Genomic DNA, 19,860 nt, shown 5'->3' with positions numbered 1-19,860 from the left:
GGGCTGATAGGATTTAATTTTGAGTGTAGGCGGATGCAGTAAGAAAGATGAAGGTACAATTTTAATTCATCTTTGAAGCAGTTTACAAACGAGATTCTTTGTGACAACTCTGCAGAAGTGGGGGGAATGACGGTAGCTACTTTTCTGGTGGTATTTCTTTCATGCTCTGCAAATTTTGTCTTCATTAGAATTGCTTTTAAAAATTACACATTAACTTTGCTAAACTCTGTTGGGGCCTTTCTGCAGCACCTACCAAGTACTTGTTCTGCTTAAAAGTAACTTAAATTTTTACAGTTCTCTTTGGTTGCCGGGGTGTAGTGGTTTTCTTAGGCGGATATTTTTGAAACCTTATTAGGTAACCTTACTTGTACTCAGTACTGAGGTCAGGGATTTTTATCCTTCCCTAATTCCCAAAGAAGCATCTTTACGAAGTAACCATTTCCATACCATCCATAACCATCAGTAAAATTAAGTAAATTTGTATGTTGGAAGCATTTGTAATCTCTCAGCTCTATTGATTATAGCTTTGTTTCCACTGTAAGCGACTTGATAAGTAGTGATGTCTGTTCTAAAGCAGTGCCACTCGGATTGCTGCCTTGTGCCCTCTCTGTGTTTAGCCTGGTAATGTCTCTCGCAGACTTGAGATCATGCAGTTTCTAACCTTGCAGGTTAGCTCACTTACACCTTCTTCCCTTTCTGTTCTGTTTTCTCAGAAGTGGACATGTTGCAATTTGATAAATGTTAGTATACTGATTTCTGTAGTACTGTTTTCCTTTCCCCAAGAAAGCTTAAAAAGCTGAAAGGATAAGTGCCTGTGTCACACAAGATAGTGACAAAGACAGTGCCCAGCACAAGAAAAGTCTAACCTATGAGGGAGCCCCAGAGTGCTACTGTGGTATGAATAGATAATAATCACCATTGTTCATTGGTGATATCCAGTGAATGAGCAGGTGTGATGGAGTATTCAGCAAAAGCTTAAACACTACTAACAAACGTGCTCCCCACACCCTGCTCCAGATCAATCAGGTCAGTCAATTTGGTAGTCTTGAACAGAACAAGCTCAGTACTATGGGACATTGTCTGTTTTTATTCTGACTCTCGGATTTTTTTTTTTTTTACATTATAGGACTACAAAGCTGATGAAGACCCTGCGTTATTCCAGTCAGTTAAGACTAAGAGAGGACCTTTGGGGCCAAATTGGAAGGTAATAAGAACTGACTTGACAACCTTATGAAGTCTTATCAGCAGGAAAAAAGAAGTCTGCGGTTTCTTAGAGATTAGTACTAGTGATGTTAGCCTTAAAACAGAGGGCAGAAGTATTTATTTCCTTTTGTATTCAGTTAAAATTCCAAACATGTAGATAAGCAAGGTACTCTCTACCAGTTGTTTATTATTGCTACTGAAAACAAAGCAATGCAACTTAAATTGGATGAACATTATCCTTACTCAAGACTGACATTTGAATCTACACTGTGATGAATTCCATGCAAGTGTTCATTCTATTGTGGTAACCCCTGACAGTAACTTAAAATAAAAAATAAAATTAAATAAAAAAACCATAGAAGCTTCCAACTATATTTAAATGGTTATAACAGCTGTGTATCAACATACTAAATCAAAGTCTGTCTTCATCTTGCTATATTTTTAACTTTTGTGGTATGCATATAAAATGCACACACAAAAAAGTAGTATTTCATCATAAGTATTCTCCTTCAGTGTGATAATAAATCTTGTTTATATTTCTGTATGCGTGTGTACAGTCATGCACAGATGCATCTACCGCGTTGTTGAAATTCTTAGTCTGAGTTATGTAATCTGACTTGGTTTGGGGAATACGTTTTCCACGTGCTTTGGTCATTTGCCGGCTTTCTGTTAAGTACAGCCATTGTACAACCACAGGAAAATGGCTTGACCAAAACTTTCATTTCAAGGTAAAGCCATCTGGCCTTTACCCAGGGCTGCGGTTATCTAAGCCTATGTACTAAGAATTTTCTTTTAAATGCATTATGCAGGCTGCTTTGTTTAATGTTACCAAACATTACCAACCAAAATCTAGTGTGCTAGATTTCCTTCATGTCCTTAGTGAATAATGGAATAAATCTGTTTTAAATGAGACATAACATTCTGTGAAAGTTCCTTGGCATTAGTGCCACCTTTCTGCACACATTATTGAGTATTGGTAAATGCTTACCACATAAAATTACATCCAGTAGGAATTTGCTCTGCTTATGTATTCAACTATAGGAAAGTCATGCTTGAGAACTGACTCTCAGGTAGGCTGTATACACAACAAATTTCAAAGCAGAAATAATCTAGGGCATTTTTAAACTAGATTTCTTTTAACAATTCAATGGACAACTGCTGTTAGTCGTGCACAAATTAACAAGATTTATTGTAAGGTATGTATAATGTATAAAGATCTTGGTCAATAATGTATATTTATTTAACATGGAACGTTTAGCACTAATATGCATCACCAGAGAGCTTTTGAATGAAAACCAGTTATACTCAGAAGACTGATGTTCTATTCATGAACACGAGAAAAAAAAAAAAAAAAAAAAGAAAAACAAAGTGCTGTTGTTGTTTTGTGTTCCTAAACAGCAGAAATCTATGTCCAGGCATTAGTAAAAGGACAAAACTAAATGGAACATAAAAATTCAGTGCTGCCAGTTCCAGGCAGTCAGAGTTCTCCTCCTTTTGCAGCTGTTTTTAAACAATAAAAAAGTGATTCCCCTCTTTCCTTGGGTCACACAGGCCCAAATAGGCCAGTCCTGTATCAGCCCTCCTGCCTGTTCCCTGAGGAGGAAAGAAGAACAAACATCTATGGCAGAATAAAAATCTGTGCACTTCATACAGTAATTTTTTGTTATTCAAGCCAAACACACAGGTGTAGGTTAAGTTCTGTTTGTCTGTTTTAAACCTTATTTTTTATCTCTTAGAAGGGCTGCAGTAACCAAACGTGTTGTTAGACAAAAACATGACAATAGTCTCTTCTGTTACATAAATTTGACCGCATGAATTGTAGGAAAATCACTGTGCGTGATGTTACAGGTACTTCAAACTTGTTTGGAAGTAGGAACTCTGATAGAAACCTAGGAATTAGAGGAGATGGTGGTGGGCGTCTCCTGAATTTCCCCTCAGTTAGTTCTGGGGATTCTTTTTCTTCTACACAAAGTCCTTGAGCCATAGCTCCTGTCTTTGAAGTGGAGTTTGTTGTCTTATGGCCACCTATTGCCGATGATGGGAGGTTCCTGGGTTTATTCTATAGTAGCAGTCAGAAGGTTGATAATTCATTATGCAAAACATATGTATATTATGCCACGCAACTAGAAATTACATCTGTGACTGGGTAAGGACATACCCTTCTGTCATTGTCTTCGGGGAAGGAAGGTGAGGAAGAGAGGAATAGGGGAGAGCATGCCAGGGTTCAATTTCTTTTTGCAGCATATAGGCAAAGCAGGACTGAAATGAAGTTGTTTGATGTTGTTGTGAGAAGTAAACTTCAGGGGTAGTTCTGTGCTTTTTATTATCTGATTTTTTTCTTAGTGCGAATGTTTTCCACAATCATACTGAGAATGAGAAACTTAGTACAACTCAGGTTATAATTGCCTGTAGGTGATAGACCCAGAAGTGTAAAATAAGTTGGCACTAGCTATTATAATTAAGCTTCGTTGTCCCCTCAAAATGCCTGAAAGTATATTATAGTTTAAGTCATGAAAATGAAAATAATGTTAAAACTTAAATTTATAATATATGCTTGCAGTATGGATGGAATTGTTTTATATGTTTAGCCTGATTGTCTGTTAATCCCTGTTATCCTATGTTGAGATTACAGTGCGGTCATTTTCTAATACCTAGAATGATAATTTCTAATAATAAATGTTTCCATTTATCTGTAAACAGAAAGAGCTAGCAACTGATGAAGAGTGTCCTAAAATGTGTGCTTACAAGTTGGTGACTATCAAATTTAAATGGTGGGGACTGCAGAACAAAGTTGAAAACTTTATACAAAAGGTAAGTGCTTCTTAAAAAAAACACTGATGTTGCTGGAGAGTTGGGATTGGTGGTGGGCAGGTAGGTAGGCATGGTGGTTCTGTTCTGGCAGAGTTTTTTTGTTTGTTGTGGTGGTGGGTGGTGTTTTTCTTTTTTTTTTCTTGAGGTGAAACAGTGTAGAAGTTTTTCCTGTTGCTTGCAGTCAAGCAGTTCCTGTTCATTTCTTCAGCAAACAGAACCATTTGTGTCTTGGTCTACCAGCAGTGATGTTTCACTGATGGTATACTAGAATAACGCTCTAAGCTAAAAAAGCAAAAATATTAGCAAAGAGTCTGTGTCATGTAAGTTTAACTCATGATTTTGTAAACCACAGCACTTGACAAATCTTTGATTTGTTTTGACCTCATAAGTTGAAAGTTGCATAAAATACGTACTGGTGTTTCTTTAGTATCTTCTATTCTAGTTTTCATATGAAAGTGTTCTTGCATTTGTACTAATTCTACAGTATTTGATATCTCTGGAATTAAATGCTTGCAAAGCGAGGTCTGATGCAAGTATAATCCAATACACTAGGTTTTAGTTGGCAACTAGTGTTTTGTCAAATTATACGTGCATCTTATTTCATTACTAGTTTATCATCAGAATATGAATTTTGAAATTTCAAAAAAAAGTCGAAACATTCAGAATGTAAACTTAACGTGTAGTCGAAGTGTTTGATCTAGACTGCCGTTCCAGTTCTCTTCAATCCAGAGAAAATGTGCTGTAAAAGTGAGTAACAAAAACATATTCCAGTAGCAATTGGGCATGGTGTTTCCTCACTGACAACACAAGTGAGACCATTTTCATTGTGGTAAACAGGGCGTTCAGCTGTTAGTGGACTACCTAGCAAACTACATTAAAAGTCTTGTTATTTTAATAGTGATGATAGCAAAAGAGAAAAGCTTCAAACAATAATAATTGAGAATAAGATAGAGAAGGTAGTTTGTGATATCTGCAGTACAAAGGAAGGGAAAGGAGATGCTTTGGTGTGGTGGTGGGTTTGGGAAGGAATTGTGCGTTACACGTTTCAAACTGAAAACTGGTTGGGAATAAGCTACTAGAAGAGCCAAGACTGATTCTGTGATCTGATGAGGGGAATACTTGAAGATAAGATTTTTTTTTTTTTTTTTTTGCCTTGCTTTAATTGAAGCTGATTCTTCAGAGGAAATTGATCTCTTTCTGCCAGTTGTCAAGAACTGTGTGTTAAAGGTGATCAGCTTTGTTTTCAAGGACAGTCAGCAGCTTTAACAATGCAATGGGAGCAGATGAACAAGACCTGAACTTTAGGTGGCAACCTGGGTAATTGAATACATGCAGAAGTCTGAGTTTTAGTAGTGAAATAGATTTCAGTGTTGCATGACTGCTTTTATCAGAGCAGCCAGAAGCAATAGTGATAATTCTGCAAATGGGATGATTTATATGATACCTCTTTCATCTTCCAAGTCAACATTGTAAAAGTTAAAATTCCATGGCACAAGAGCTACACTGGGCTAGTACAGATCTTCAGCACAACACTGTGTTTTTAGGGGCAGCAGTATTTTAAAAATGTGAAACCTAACAATTTGAGTCACAATGACAGTGTTCTTACTGAGATCGATTCAGAACCCAGATATGCCTGCTGTAATGAAATGGCTGTGGAATCCTTAGCTTAAATATCTGTACTCTCAAGGGTTTTGTACCTTTGAAATTGCACATCAGGTGTTGCTGAGATGCTGACTCAGTACAAATCACAAGTGTGCCATCTTTGGAGTCAGAACTACCCCCCATATTGCTTCATTCTGCCTCAGGAATTGAGCATCCTTGTTGTTGTTTTTTTTAACAGCACAGAGCCCGTGACAGTTCTGGTCTAGATTTTTACACAGTGCAAGCTAAACATTCTAGCTGTTATGATGCCATTTTTATTTCAGCTTGGTGCTGCCTTGGGTAGAACAGATTTTAGAAGGATTCTTCAGGATCTTCAAGTAACATGAATTGCTGACCTTTTTCAAAACCTCTTTTTGATAGTGAAGTCTGTTCATTTTTAAAATGTGAGAATTAATATGGCTTTAAATAGGATCCAGTAATGTGAGGAGGCAAAACCTCTAGCAGTATGAAACATTATGCACCTAAAGATTATACTTTTTCAAAATGAATAGCTGCAATCAATTCACCAGTCTATGGCAAAATGCAGGCCTGTATCTAATGTTTACTTATCTTCTTAAAGCAAGAAAAAAGGATATTTACCAACTTTCATCGCCAGCTGTTCTGTTGGATTGACAAGTGGATTGATCTGACTATGGAAGACATTAGGAGAATGGAGGATGAAACCCAAAAGGAGCTGGAAGCGGTAAGACCTCCTTAAGGCTGATGTTTGTGTGTTGTCTATAGCTATGCCATTTAGACTGTTAGAAATTGAAGCAAATTAAGTTGTGTACATTCCCTTGTGTGTATCTGGGCAACTGCTGATGAGCATTATAGCCCCTATAAAGATTCTCCTATGCAGAACCACGCACTTCAAGCTTCTGCATGCTGTGTTTTGTTAAGGTGGAAGTGGCTGTAAGGTAAATATTTCTGATGTCAGTAAATCTGAAATGTCTACATTGCCCCTCTCTTCATTTATGTTATCATACTCATTACATAAAATCCCTTTGAGTGCCTGTTTACCACTTGTCAGGTAGAGCTGTCATCTCGTTTTGCTTTGTTTCGTTTCTAATCATTGTTAGACATGATTACTTTTTCTCTTCAAACGTGAAGCAAACTTATGTCACGTGACAACAGTTGCACTCATCCTGATAAGCACAGCAAAACTAAATTTTACTTGAGAAAAAAAAACAGTAAAATTAACAGGTTTGAGGCGGTATCAATTTTCCTGCATTAGGGGCTGTGAGGATCAAATATATTTAGTTTGATCTGTCTTTGGACTGAGGGCTAGAAGGAAATCCATCCATTGGGCACTTTCCCAGCTCTTTCTTTTAAGAGGTAGAGAAACATCATAGGCTAAGCAAGAAGCCTTCTTCTACAGTCTCTATCCAGAGCTCAACCTTTGGCATGAGCCTTTCTCGTTCTAAGTCCAGCTATCTTTAGGTTCTTTGCAGTCTGGAGTTGCAATTATGTTTTCTTCCCATTTTGCCAATTGCTTTATGCCCCAAACCTGTTCAGCTTGTCATTTTGCTTCCATTGTCTTGGTGCTGTCAGGACACAATGTGCCTTCAGCTACAACTTGCTTTTTTGCATGGTTTAACTCATTTCAGCTGCCAGACAGCTTTAAATACTGTCTTATGCTTTTGACCTACTGTTGACGGTGGTTATAAAGTGCGTTTTGTGGTTTGAGCCTAACACATCTTTTCTTTTAGTATCAAAACTAGTTGTAACTCCTCCATCCCCACTTGTTATGCTCTCTCTGTTTGGTCTTTATGAACTGCGTGGAGCCATCTTGCATTGTGTAGAAATGTTTTGTGAGTTTGGAAGAAGTACTTCTTCACCATTCTGTGTGTTAAGAGGTAGATGGTCTGAACTGGTAAAACCAAACTTTCTTTTCAGATAAGCTGAAGGGATTGTCTGCCTTGGCAGCTCCCAGAATATATTTTGGAAAAGAATGATGTCCATACACTCTTGCAAACACAGTACTTTCTTATTGGCATTTGGATATTTTTTTATTATGGAAGGCGTTCTCTCAAATCACATGGATTTCTTCTTTAATTCTGCTTTATGCCAGAATCTATTGCTAGAACCACCTATTCCTAGGTGTCTGTGAAGGAGGAAGAGTAACCACTTTCCTCTCTATACCTGATTTTTTATCAGAAGGGTTTTCTTTTGCACACCCATAGTTCTTTATTTGGAATGAAACGGACTTCATCCAATTTCTCTGAGAAAGGATAGTGGCAGTGTGAGTATTGCATACAAGGTATGTATTGGAGAGAGTAAGCAGTGCTTGATGCAGCCCTGTGCATGAGAAAGTTTCCCTTTTGTGTCTCTGGATGTTTGTCTTCCGTAAAGCAAATGTTATTTCACAGTTCTCACTGGTAAGTAACTGTTCTTTTAAATACTTTTTGCAAAACATTTGCTACTCTTTTTAGTTAAGCAAAGCCCACTTCATGTTTCTCGAGTGTAACATTTATCCTTGTTCTTAAATATCAAACCTACTTGTATACTATTTTTCTTGTTTTGCTGAGCAATGCAACTAACTTATTTCAAGTAGCTTGTCGTGTATGACCTTACTTTCAAGAACTTAAATGTATTACTTTTTGAAAAAGTCTATTTTTCATGAGAAAAATGCATTAAGTTACACTAACACAGCTTTTCTATGTGTGTTATGAAATGTGAGAGAAGTGAAAACCTACCGCTAAAATATTTTTTTCTTAACTAAATAGAGGTATCTATAAATACGTATAAATGATGCCGTTACAAGGTTTTTGCGGTGACATGCACCTTTTTTTTGAAAAATAGCCTAAAGGCAAAAATGTCACTGCAAATACAACGCGAGCATTAATTTTGCCCCAAATTGTTTGTGTTTCATAAGCAGCTACTTCATTGTGCTAAATAGTAACTTTCATTAAATCCCAGATATACAACAAAACATTTTTTTTTCTATGGCCTGGACTACTGGGAAGTAAGGACTTTAGTGGTAGGGTACTTAGCATGTTGACAAAAATATGTTCATGCTTCCATCTCTACAGAGAAATGTTTTTTGACGCTGTTCCATTATGTAGGTTTACAATGCTTAAACAGAAACAACTGCAGAAAGCAAGCCTCCTAATATTGGCAGCGTTACATTTCCGTAGAATACATTGCTTTGTTTTGCTATTTCCTTTTGTCATTAACACCCTTTCTTCTTCTTAGTTTAAGCTAATCTTTCTATTTAGATTCTGTGGACGTTTCAGTTCCTTTTTGGTCCTGTTCTTCATCTTAAGTCAATTTTTATTGTCAGGGTCCCTGCTTTTTTTACTTTTTTTTGTTACTCTCTGAATCCTCATCAGTGTTCTTCCAGAGTTTCTCTATCCCAGCCCATCCTTTTCTTGTTTTTTTCTTTCTTTCACTTAGAGTTTTATGTATCTGGCTTCTGGAGATAAGGAGCACCTGTGCCTCATTAAATACACATCAGCTAATCAGTGCATAATAGAAGAGCATCTGACCCTGCAAAAGCACTGTGATATATCTCATGTCTTCGGGTATTTCAAGCAGTATGGCTCTGAGCTGAAGCATCATGGCCTGTTAAAAATCTAAGGGGTATCATTTACAGCTGCTGTATGGTTCCCAGGCTTTCCTCACGGAAAAGGAACACTCTGTATTCCCAGTCTCCAAAAAACTTCAGCTGAGGCTGGTTCTGGTTTTGGTCCTGGCCAGGGAAAGTAGTCCTGGCTGTGTAGATCGTTACTTCTCTCGTACTAACCACAGTATGATAGGTTCTTTACGTGGTAGCTCACAGTTTTATTTTACGTTTAGATGCGTAAGAAGGGTTCCGTTCGAGGCACATTGGCTGCTGACGTCTAGAGGAGGTCTCTCTGTAGGTTCTGAGGCAAATCAAGCTGTGTAAGTCAACTGCTGGATGGAAAAGGAGAAAAGTGACTAATATATGGATGGGAATTGCTGGCAAAATTATATCTAGACAATGCTTCTGGGCTGTAAGCTCACACCTGTTTGAGAACCTCGATGTGATCAACAGCTGAAGGTGACCTTTTGTGTCCAGGATACATAAGAGACCTTCTCTGTACATGGACACTGATAAATTGCAGGTGCTCAGTCTGGTTGCAGAATGCCTTACACACTGGCAGTGTAACCCAGTTCTTTGTGCTCCTCTAGTGCAGAAACCCAAAGTGTGTGACCATTGTTATCACCATGCTGGTACTGAGCTCTGAAGCCTGCAAGTAGCTTTCTGGGCACAAATCAGAAAAGTCAGTATCACACGATATGTGGACTTAATCCACATAATTGAGGGAAACTGTGGGCTGTCATCTTTAAAGCGTGTTAACTTCATAAAATCCAGTTCCATACAGATATTTATAAATACTAAATTATATTAAAATTATTACTGCAGGAAGCAGGGTTTACAGAGGTTTGCAGACTTCTAAGTATTTGTGTCTATTACTTTAATGTTGGTATTTCCCACTGTGACTGTTTTAATACTGCAGGTGGGATCCCCAGCCAAAGCATTTTTTTTAAATCCTGCTGATTGGTTTGAGGTTTCTCAGACTGGAGCTGCTGTCCACCAGTGAGGATAGCACCCAAATTAAGATTCCCTAACAAATCTCGCATTGCTTTGGTATGATTTGTTCAGTCCTGGTGATGTTTTGACTGGCCTGCCCTATTTTTCTTGGAGGTTAATGAAACTATCTATTTGGAACTTAGTATTCAAATAAACTGTTAATGCTTAATTGTGTGTCTTCTTTCTCCACAGTTACGTAATCAAGGCCAAGTCAGAGGAACAAGTGCTGCCAACGATGAATGATGATGGATTTAACCATCACATGCAGTGTTGATATACAAATGTGTGTGTGGATGCATGATTATTTGTATATAATTATATATACGCACATGCATACTGAAGGGAGTTGTTACAGTGTCTCCAGGGTACTATACCTGTCCTCAGCAAAGATGCAAAGGAAACTGCTTTCATTATGTATACCTGAAGCAAATAAAAATCAACTGAGTAGTGTCATTTAAAGGTTGAATTAACTGCAGATTTATGTTAACTGGTATGTTTCATGAATGTCAATACTGGACCAATTTGTTCCTTACATTTTTTCCTGTCTTGAGTCACTCTATAACTTGCCCGTATCTCAGTGTAAAGAAACAGATTCAAATAAGTTGATTTCAATTTTGTGTCTTCCCTATGTCGTCATTTTTGGAATAGGAACAATGAATGTATTTATAGCTATTTATTTCTGGATTGTCATTATCCTATAGTCAAATCAGAAAGAAATTTCTATTAGCGGAAATTGGAAGACTTTTACTGTTGAATGAGTTTGACTCAAACTTTACCCATTCACTGATTTAAAAAAAAAAATAAATAAAAATCATGTTTTATTGGACTTTTGTACATTCAAATGCTAATGTTTTTTCTTCATTAAAATTGGCAAGATTAAGGAAAAATGGCTGGTGATTTATAAAATACTTGCAATTCGGAATTTTCCGGAAGCTGGCTTTCTAGACAAAGAAACCAACAATATTTCAAGTATATCTTAGGCCATGCAGTGAAAATGGAGGCAGATAGACCTTCTCTAAAGTAATACTCTTAATAAAAATTGCAGTTTTCCAGAGTTTCACTTTGGAAGCTATGCAAATGGTCTTGATTTCACACACATTACACAATGGAATATAATGGTGATTTTAGCTCTTTTCATGTTGAAAATACACTTAAAAAGAGATGTATACTTTCAGATATTATGAAAGTTTAAATTGTAGCATCTAACATGTTTCTCTGATATTTGTTAGGAGTAGACACACAAAAGATGGTGTAATAAAGGTGATCTGTAGATAACTCAAATAGGAAAATGTCTTCAGCATTTTTAAGAAAATATTGAGATAGAGCGTATCATAGGTATATATTATCAAAATGCTTGCTAGATCAGAAAAATTATTTTAGAAATACTAGTTAAGTTCTAATACTGTCTGGTGTCCCCAGAAACCTCGGTAAGGCAATCCTTGCTTAAGCATCCATCTTTATAATCTCACATACATCCAACTATTCAGAACCATTTTTCACTTAGGCTGCTTACAGAAGGAGTCATCTGATTTCTGCAACCATCAATGATAATATTTGCCTAAACTTGAAGGGTAACAGGGCCAGGTCTGCCATATGGCTGACCCTGCCACTGCATGCGTCTGCTGTGAGGGCTGGGCACTGAAGTGCCTGCCAGCAAGTGGACATTTGTACATTTCTTCTGTGCAATTTCACCTTCCTGTCCTTCATGCTGCAAAGCTGTTGTTTTTTCTTTTTTTTTTTTCCTGTTTGAAGTAGCAATTAAATGATACTTGTTCTCTGTACCATCAGGAGGTTGGTTTTGCAAATATATGTACATACACACATGATTTAAAAAGGAGGGTTGTTGCAAACCTGGAAAACTGAGGTCTCAGTTCTCTTTCAATGGTAGAATACAAGTCCCACTGTCATTAAAATGAGTCAAAAATGAGTCAAAATGGAAACTGAGGGAAAGGGACCCTACAACTTTCATATTGGACTTGTGAAAATTTGAGAGAATCTTGCAGTGAATGTAAAATGTTGAGTTTACTTTGGCAGACTTTGGTGTGACCTACAGCAAAACAGTCAATGAAATTTAAATAAATTTGGTGATAAAATGCTCTGTCTCTTGTCTTAGGTGTTAGTATTTGTGGTTTGCTAATGATCTGGCACTTTAGTTTTACTGAACTGTGTGAGAAGGTTGGAAGTCCTCGAAGGATGAGCTTCGGTGGTTGTGAGCTCAAATGTGTGCTTGTATGTTAAAAACAATTGAGGTGGGGGATTGTTGTTTGGATATCTGTTTTGGTTTAGGATTTCAAGCAGAGTAACACATAATTAGCTTGAACCTTGCCATTATCTGGAGTATGGAGAAGGTGGTTTGCTTTCATTGTTATGACTTCCTACCTTAATATGCCAGGCTAAATTTTTGCAGACATTTGCATCTGGTATTCTTGGAATAGAGTGGTGCTTTGGTTGGTATATCTTCATATGTTACAGGTACTGCTGATTCTGTATTCTGCCTTTGTAAGGAAAGGATCATCCCACTGCTCAGAGTGAATGGGGTGGAAAACATTTATAGGTTTAAGGAAGAGTCATCAGCAGTGCCAATTTGACATTAGAAAATGGAAGCAAAAAAGTCACCTTACCCTGGTGTAGAGGCTAATTTACAAAAACGTGGCTCCTTCAGACTGAATTAGTGTGCAAACTTTCTTACAGAATACTTGAGGAAGTAGCAAATAAATTTTCAGGTTCCCTGGATAAGACATCTGAGAAACCTTTTAAGTTGGGGTAAGATATATAAGTATACGGCAGGTAGGGGGGAGTGATTGAGCAACTAACAGGCTTGTTTATTCTGGTGTCAGTGATATGCAAAGCTTCAGAACAGACTTCAGGAGAAAGAACTGGAAACTTTAATATAAAATTATCAGAGGCAGCTGCAAATAGGTTGCATGGGATGATTCTGTTGTGTGTCAATTTATTGTGGTCATAAGAGCAAAGATATGTATTAGGCTGGGAAAGGTGAAGCAGTTACAAGCAAGTGGTGGAGAGTCTGGACCAGAGAAGGGATTGCAGAGCTGCAAGTGACCCCTGATCCAGGTATGGTGTTGAAGAGGAGGTCCCATCTTGCCCATGGTTCATGGCCCTCACCTGCCCAGCAAGGCTGCAGAGAGCACTTGCAGCTGCCTTGGTTTTGGAGACTCCCTGGCCTGCCCCATGGGAAGGAAGAGAGGAATGAGGCAGCTCTTTAAGCTAAAAAGGGCTAAAATATCTGTGTGTCTGTCCTGACAGTGCGGGCCTGTCTTGGCAGCATCAGTGACCAGATAAATCTCCTTATAAGTTAGCTGGCCTCAAGATTAGGAGCAGGAGCTTGCTGACACTGATTAAAACCATTGTCCTATGGGAAGAGAAATCTGGAAATGGACTGTGGGCTACCAAATCTGCAGAAATTGCTGGATTTCAGGAACCATTGATGTTTTGTTGGTTTTTTTTTTCCTTAATGTATAGTCTTTGGCAGCATGTAGTCAGAGAATCATTTAACAGTTTGGGTTGGAAGGGACCTTAAAGGTCATCTAGTTCCAACCCCCCTGCCATGGCAGGGATGAGCCATCCACAACTTCTCTGGGTAATCTGTTCCAGTGCCTCGCCACCCTCTGAGTGAAGTTTCCTCTAACATCTGATCTAATTCTCCCATGTTTTAGCTTAAAACCATTCCTCCTTGTCCTATTGTTATCTGCCTGAGTGAAAAGTCTCCTCTTTTTTTTTTTACAAGCCCCTTTTAAGTATTGAAAAGCTGCAATGAGGTCACCATGGAGCCATCCCTTTTTGAAGCTCAACTTCCCCAGCTCTCTGTCTTTCTTCATGGGAGGTGCTCCAGCCCTCTGATCAACTTTGTGGCCATCATCTGGACCCATTCTAACAGGTCCATATCCTTCTTGTGCTGAGGGCCACAGACCCGGATGCAGTACTCCAAATGGGGGCCCAGTCCTCTTGCTCACTAATGAGGATGTGGTAAGAGCAAGAACTGCGAAGTGGAGCAGGACAGGAGTTTGTCCTCAGTGTACACCAAATAAAAGCTTGCCTCTTCGTGTCGCATTGGATGTAGGGCTTTGGCCTCCCCTCCCTGACTTCAACTTTCTCATAATTGGCCGCTTCAGTAACAATGTCATGTGTATTTGAGGTATTTAAAAAATAACCTAATTGCTAATAAGGTAGAGGTGATCAGGATTGTGACAGGGAAAATATTCTGTTCAGTAATATATTTACAGAGAAACACAGGTAATGGCTATTTATTGCAAGCTATCTTTGCAAGTTGTACAATTAATTTTTTCTCTCAGGGTCCCAGTTTTCAGAATTCCCTGGTGAAAGCGTAAGGTAAGCTGGCATCTGCATTGCCTCTTGGAATTGTCTGCAACAAGGCTTTACTCCTACTTTTCCCGTCAGCACTTGTCATTTGTGAGCTATTGCTGACAAGGTCACTGGTGCTGAATTTGTGGCCTGTCCCTGCTGACCGGGCAGGCCCAGGGTTTGCCCCTGACAGCGGAGGCTGCTACCATTGCCAAAGAGCAGATGGAGGGCTCAACGTGGCTGGGGCAGCAGCTGCTGTCACCTCTGAAGGGGGGACCTGCAGTAGACAGGTCTAATGGGGATGCTGGAAGTGATTTCCAGCAATGGCTTAGCTCAGAGAGGTCCTACAGAGAGCCTTTCTCCACAGAGCTGGGTGCATGGAGCAGAGGGCCTCACACAGGAGTCTGTGGGCAGCAGGCTGGCCCCTCTCCACAGCTCTTAGTGTCTGCATCTGTCTTGGGAAGAGCAGCAGCTGCAACAAAACAGTTCAGACTGATCATTTTTCTACTTTCAGCAGGGAGTCTGTCAGTGGGAAGGATGCTTATTTTACCTGAGGTCAAATGGCTGCATATCAAATAGGAAGCAAGGTGTGTGCACCTCCATCCCCAGCCTGGTGTTGGAAACCTGTGGCTGGGCACCAGATAATGGCTGCTTGAGAATGGCACCAAGGCAAGGAAGAGCTTTGTGCAGACCACCTTGGTTTGGGCATGTGGGCAATTCACCACTATACTCAGTGTCCAGGCAGCGAGGACTTGTAAATGGGTGTGTTGGCGCACCCTTCGGTGGGCCATAGTGGCCGCCTGTACCAGAGAGTAAAAGGGAGGCCTGGGCCCAGGCTCTGCTGAAAGGGGCGGGACGATGGCGTTCCGCGGCCTCTGCCTTGGTGCCAAGTCACAGCCCGGCCTTGGAAAGGTCCCGCTTGGTGACAGCCTGGTGGCTGGTGCCCTTGGTACACCTTTGTTTTGGGCAGCGGGTAGTGACGGGCTGCGTGGTTCATACTGCTTTGTCTTGGGAGAAGGCTCAGAGCAAGAAAATACCACTTTTCAAAATGTTTATGAGTACCTAGTATAAATGCTGATAAATCAGAATAACATAAAAAACTGATGCATAGTGTGTAGTGAGCACTGCCACTCCGCTCTGTATTTGGCTCTGCATGCAGTCCTGTTATAGTAGGTGGGAAGAGTTTCTTGTGAATGTGTTTTCAGACGGGGCTATAGTTTGTGGCTGATACTGCTCTGTGAAATTGGTTCCCTGCGGACCTGCATGGCATGACTGTGCCCCACGTGGCTGTGTTAGCTGTGTGCCAACATGGGCGCAGCTCTGACTCTTTGTGGACAGATTTCTGCCTGCTAAGTGTGTGTAATCATCTGCTATAAATTGAAACTTGTATGGCTCCTTTTAGTAAATGCAAAATTGAATTCTCTCTCTCTTTTTTCTTTTTTTTTTTGAACTACACAGCTTGTTTAGCTTCCAGATGGTAAACCAATATGAAGCAATGGAAGTGCGACATGGTTTTGTTATAACGGATATGTAAACGTGATATTTATTCACTGCAGTAGACTGCTGTGAACCATATTCCAGCAGCACCGTTTTAAATCCATCACTTGGCTGCACATAAGAGTGTGGTCTAAAATGGACTTGCAAGGAATTTGTTTCTTCTGGTGGATGTTTTTTAATCATTGAAAAAAAAACGGGGGGGGGGTGTTTCTTACTTTTGCCTTAATGTGTGGACTGGGAAATGTCAGAAAAAAATCTATTTGTGTTTTGGGGTTTGCGGTGTGGGGTGTTTTTTTCACCCTAATGTTTTTTTAAGTGCACTCTGAGCTTGTCTCCTTTTCTTCCCTCCCCCAAATCACAATATCAGTCTGAAAATGCTGAAAATGTCTCTGATAAGGCAACTTACTATGAATGTCTCAAAATTCAGTTGATTCAGCTGTATTTGGGAGCTACGTGATGTACTTGGAAGTGTTCTTGTTCCTCTATTCTGGTGAGCACAGAAGGGTCCTTGCCATGGGGTTTCTTGCTCCAGCATTGTCAGTCCCAGCTGAAACTTTGCATTTTCAGAGGTGAACACCTGTGTCTAAGGAGTTGTTATTCTTCCACTTCAGGCCATGGGGCAACACTTTCACTGTTTTGAATAAATGGGAACAGGCTGAGCAGCAGAAATCTGCTTCTGTCTTGCACGACATGCTAAAGGCACCAGGTGTTCTCCCTGCAGGACCAAGTTTGCTCTGGTTTCCATGAAGACCTGTGGGGATTACTGCCAAGTTACTTGGAAGCCCGGTGTCATTTCTCTCCTTGTTTTTAAGCTGCTTTCCAAACAAAAACCAAAACCAAACAGAAAGCCAGGTGACATCCTTGTTCTTGTTGGCAGCTGCTTGTGTCTCCTGCAATGGAATGGCATGACATCTTCTCTTCTTTTGGCCACTGTATTTACTTGGCAGTATCTGAGACAAGGTATGGCTTACACAGGGGGAACCACTGGCATCCAGCTCTCACACAGATGGTGTGAGATGCTTTGGGGCTGATATTGATGCTTCATGTCTGCCATAACTACTAAAGCCAACTGTAAAGCAAGAGAACTAAGTTAATGTTCTCAGCAAATTTGTAAACAAAGTGAACACTGAGCCCCTTGAACATTACTGGTGAGGCCAGTCCCTACTGTAAGCAAGTGCTTTGACACAAATGGCTGCCATAGTTTTGTAAGGGCATGTTAAAAGACTGTTAGAGAACATGCTATCTTTGCTTACAACTCTGGGCTTTCACCCTGACCTGGAACTGTGGCAACAACCAACCATGGGAGGGACAGGGATGAGGCTGTGAAACACCGAGATGATAAAGTCAGAGCAAGAAAAAACCTCCTTTGTATTTAATTAATAAATTTGTTCCTTTGTGTGAATTTTGACTACAAGGAAAAAAATTTCACACTAAAAAGACTAAATATAGCTCAACAAGGTGTCCAGCTACAGCAGTTCAACATGCTTTTCTCTTTTACGCTTTTGTGTGGCCTAGTGTATTATAAATAAATGTCATTGTTATATACCCATGCAATAGATGAGGAACATGTGAAATAGCTCCTGAGCATACATGTAGCACCATGGGTACGTGAGTGCAGCAAACGCCAGTGCTCCAGAGAGGGAGGTCTGGCCTAGCCAGAGGGGGGGAGGCATGGCTTTCTCAGCTTGTTGGGCTTGCTGAGCACAGGCTGAAAGGATAGCCAGGTATTGCCGCAAGTTACATTTCCAATAATTTCATCACATGTACCCTTCAGATTTTATGGAACCAATTGCTCATTTTAGGCAGATGGAAAGAATTCCACTTTGCTGCTAGTTCTGTCCCAGAAGAAGAAATAAGGCAAAACTGGGAGAGGCACGGCTATGATTATTCTTTGTTACATGAGAGGATCATTTGTACTTCCAACTTGCTAGAGACTGTTATGGCTTACTGTGAAGGCAGAAATCTTTCCAGTGATTTAATGAGGATTATTTAATCACCCAGTTAAATGCAGTTGTTCTGGCTGGATTCTGACAGTCCATGTGAAATATGCAGTATGAGGAGGGGGAAAAAAAAAGAAAAAAAAAAAAACCAGGAGTGAAAGATTTTGTGTTGCATTTCCAAAACACTTCTGAAAAGTGAAATTAATTTGGTTACTGTTTTGCTTGTGCTATGGCTCCACAGGGCAAAATCTTACCCAGAAGAGAAGCTTTGCAACACTGAAAACAGAATCCTGTCCCTCCAAAGGGACTGGAGCAGCTTCACCTGAGTGGTTTGCGTTCCCTTAGACACTGGTGAGCTGTGCTGAAACAGTTTGTGTCCCATGCCAGCGGCTTCAGCAGGTGAGCTTGCTGGCAGGAAACCGACTGATTTGGTGGCTGTGGGCTGGGTTTGGCCCTGTCAGTGCTTGAGTTGCATGGCTAGGGAATGAGAATTTTAAAAGCTCAGCTGTGTTCCAGTAACCAACAGAGATGATTGTCAAAGAATGGTGATGGACTGTTTGCAGACTGTGAAAATTTCTATCAGTGGTATGGCCAACCCTGTCCCCGATTTGGGCTGCTCCTGCAGTTGTGGATAATATCCATATAAAATGTTATCTTGCCATGTGCAGCTTCTGTTTTCCATGTTGTTGGTGGCTTTTCAGCTTCAACATGATAGTGCACTACTGTTGTCTGCCAACATCCAGAAGTAAATGAGGATTGATATTGCTCCAGTTACTCAAAACCTTCATGTTTCTAGCAACTGAACTTGTGACCTCCAGCAGGCTGGCACTAACATGCACATTAGGAAGTTCAGTGTGTTGAATGGGCACATAAATATATTCTGGGTCCACTGGTGATGTACAAGAGTGTCTTTCAACCACAGAGCTACTGAACAGCATTGCCTTGTTCCTGCTTTGCTTTTTAACCATTCCTGACAGATGGATTTTAACATCATGATCTCTCCTCAAAGAGATGGAGTAAATAAGTGATTCACTTTAAATATTAAAAAAGTACAGTTACCCTTGTCAAGAAGAATAATATAGCTTTGTAACTTGTAAGAAGCTCACAACCTGTTTGCCACAGATCTTAGCTCTGCAGACATTGTGTGTAGGATGGCAGGCAGGCAAGCTGTGCTCACCAGGGGACCAGATTTGCTTAGGGTTCATCAAGGCAGGATACTGCACACTAACTAAAGCCCAAGATCTACAGGTCCACTCTGATGGGGAGCAGACACATGGGGCTGATCCTGGGACTAAAACTGCTTGCATGGGGAAGCATGCAGGGAGCTCCATTGTCACCATGTGAACTTGCACTGTGAGCTGAAGGCACACACTGGATGTTTGCAGTCATTGGTGCCTGGAGGAGGCAGGTGCTTTCCGAACCAATCTTACGTGAGTGACACTGACCACCACAGAATGAATTTTGATGCTGTCATCCTCACATGGCAGTCATGATTTTCGAGTAGGAGCTCATGTCTCTGGAAGTATGCTTCAAGAGATGTTTTTGCAACCTGTGGGTGTGGAGGTCCCACGGCTGCGAGCCAGGCTCAGTCCCTTGCCAAAGTGAACAGTGGCACTGGCTCAACAGCTGATACCAAATTCTTCCTGTCTCGGTCCCTTTTGTTTGCTGTCACTGTTAAACATTAACTAAGTTCAGCACCTTACTTTTGTTCCAGCCTACTGCACAAATGACCACTGCTGAGGAGACATGGCTCTTTTCCACTTGCAGGGTCACCTCTGCTGCATGGAGACCTGTATCTAGTGATGTATAAAGCACAGTTTTAACAATTGCTTATTGGTGGACAAGGTCCAAGTGGCTTTTATTTGCTCTTCCCTGTCAAATCTGTGGTGT

The 19,860-nt window shown here is 40.2% G+C and overlaps 1 protein-coding gene across 1 annotated transcript in view; it reads left to right on the top strand.

Annotated features, from left to right (window-relative positions):
- The window catches only part of PITPNB (phosphatidylinositol transfer protein beta), a 29,313-nt gene extending 18,274 nt beyond the window's left edge, over window positions 1–11,039 (top strand). Inside the window, exons 8-11 of the mRNA XM_035565655.2 lie at window positions 1,127–1,204; window positions 3,904–4,014; window positions 6,236–6,358; window positions 10,406–11,039. Coding sequence (XP_035421548.1) covers window positions 1,127–1,204; window positions 3,904–4,014; window positions 6,236–6,358; window positions 10,406–10,456 — 363 coding nt within the window. The 3' untranslated portion in view covers window positions 10,457–11,039. The remainder of the gene's footprint in view (window positions 1–1,126; window positions 1,205–3,903; window positions 4,015–6,235; window positions 6,359–10,405) is intronic.
- The last annotated feature ends 8,821 nt before the right edge of the window (window positions 11,040–19,860 follow it).

This window comes from Cygnus atratus, chromosome 17 (assembly GCF_013377495.2).
Source record: "Cygnus atratus isolate AKBS03 ecotype Queensland, Australia chromosome 17, CAtr_DNAZoo_HiC_assembly, whole genome shotgun sequence".
NCBI classification, from domain to species: Eukaryota; Metazoa; Chordata; class Aves; order Anseriformes; family Anatidae; genus Cygnus; species Cygnus atratus.
This window is presented reverse-complemented; position numbering and strand designations above follow the sequence as displayed.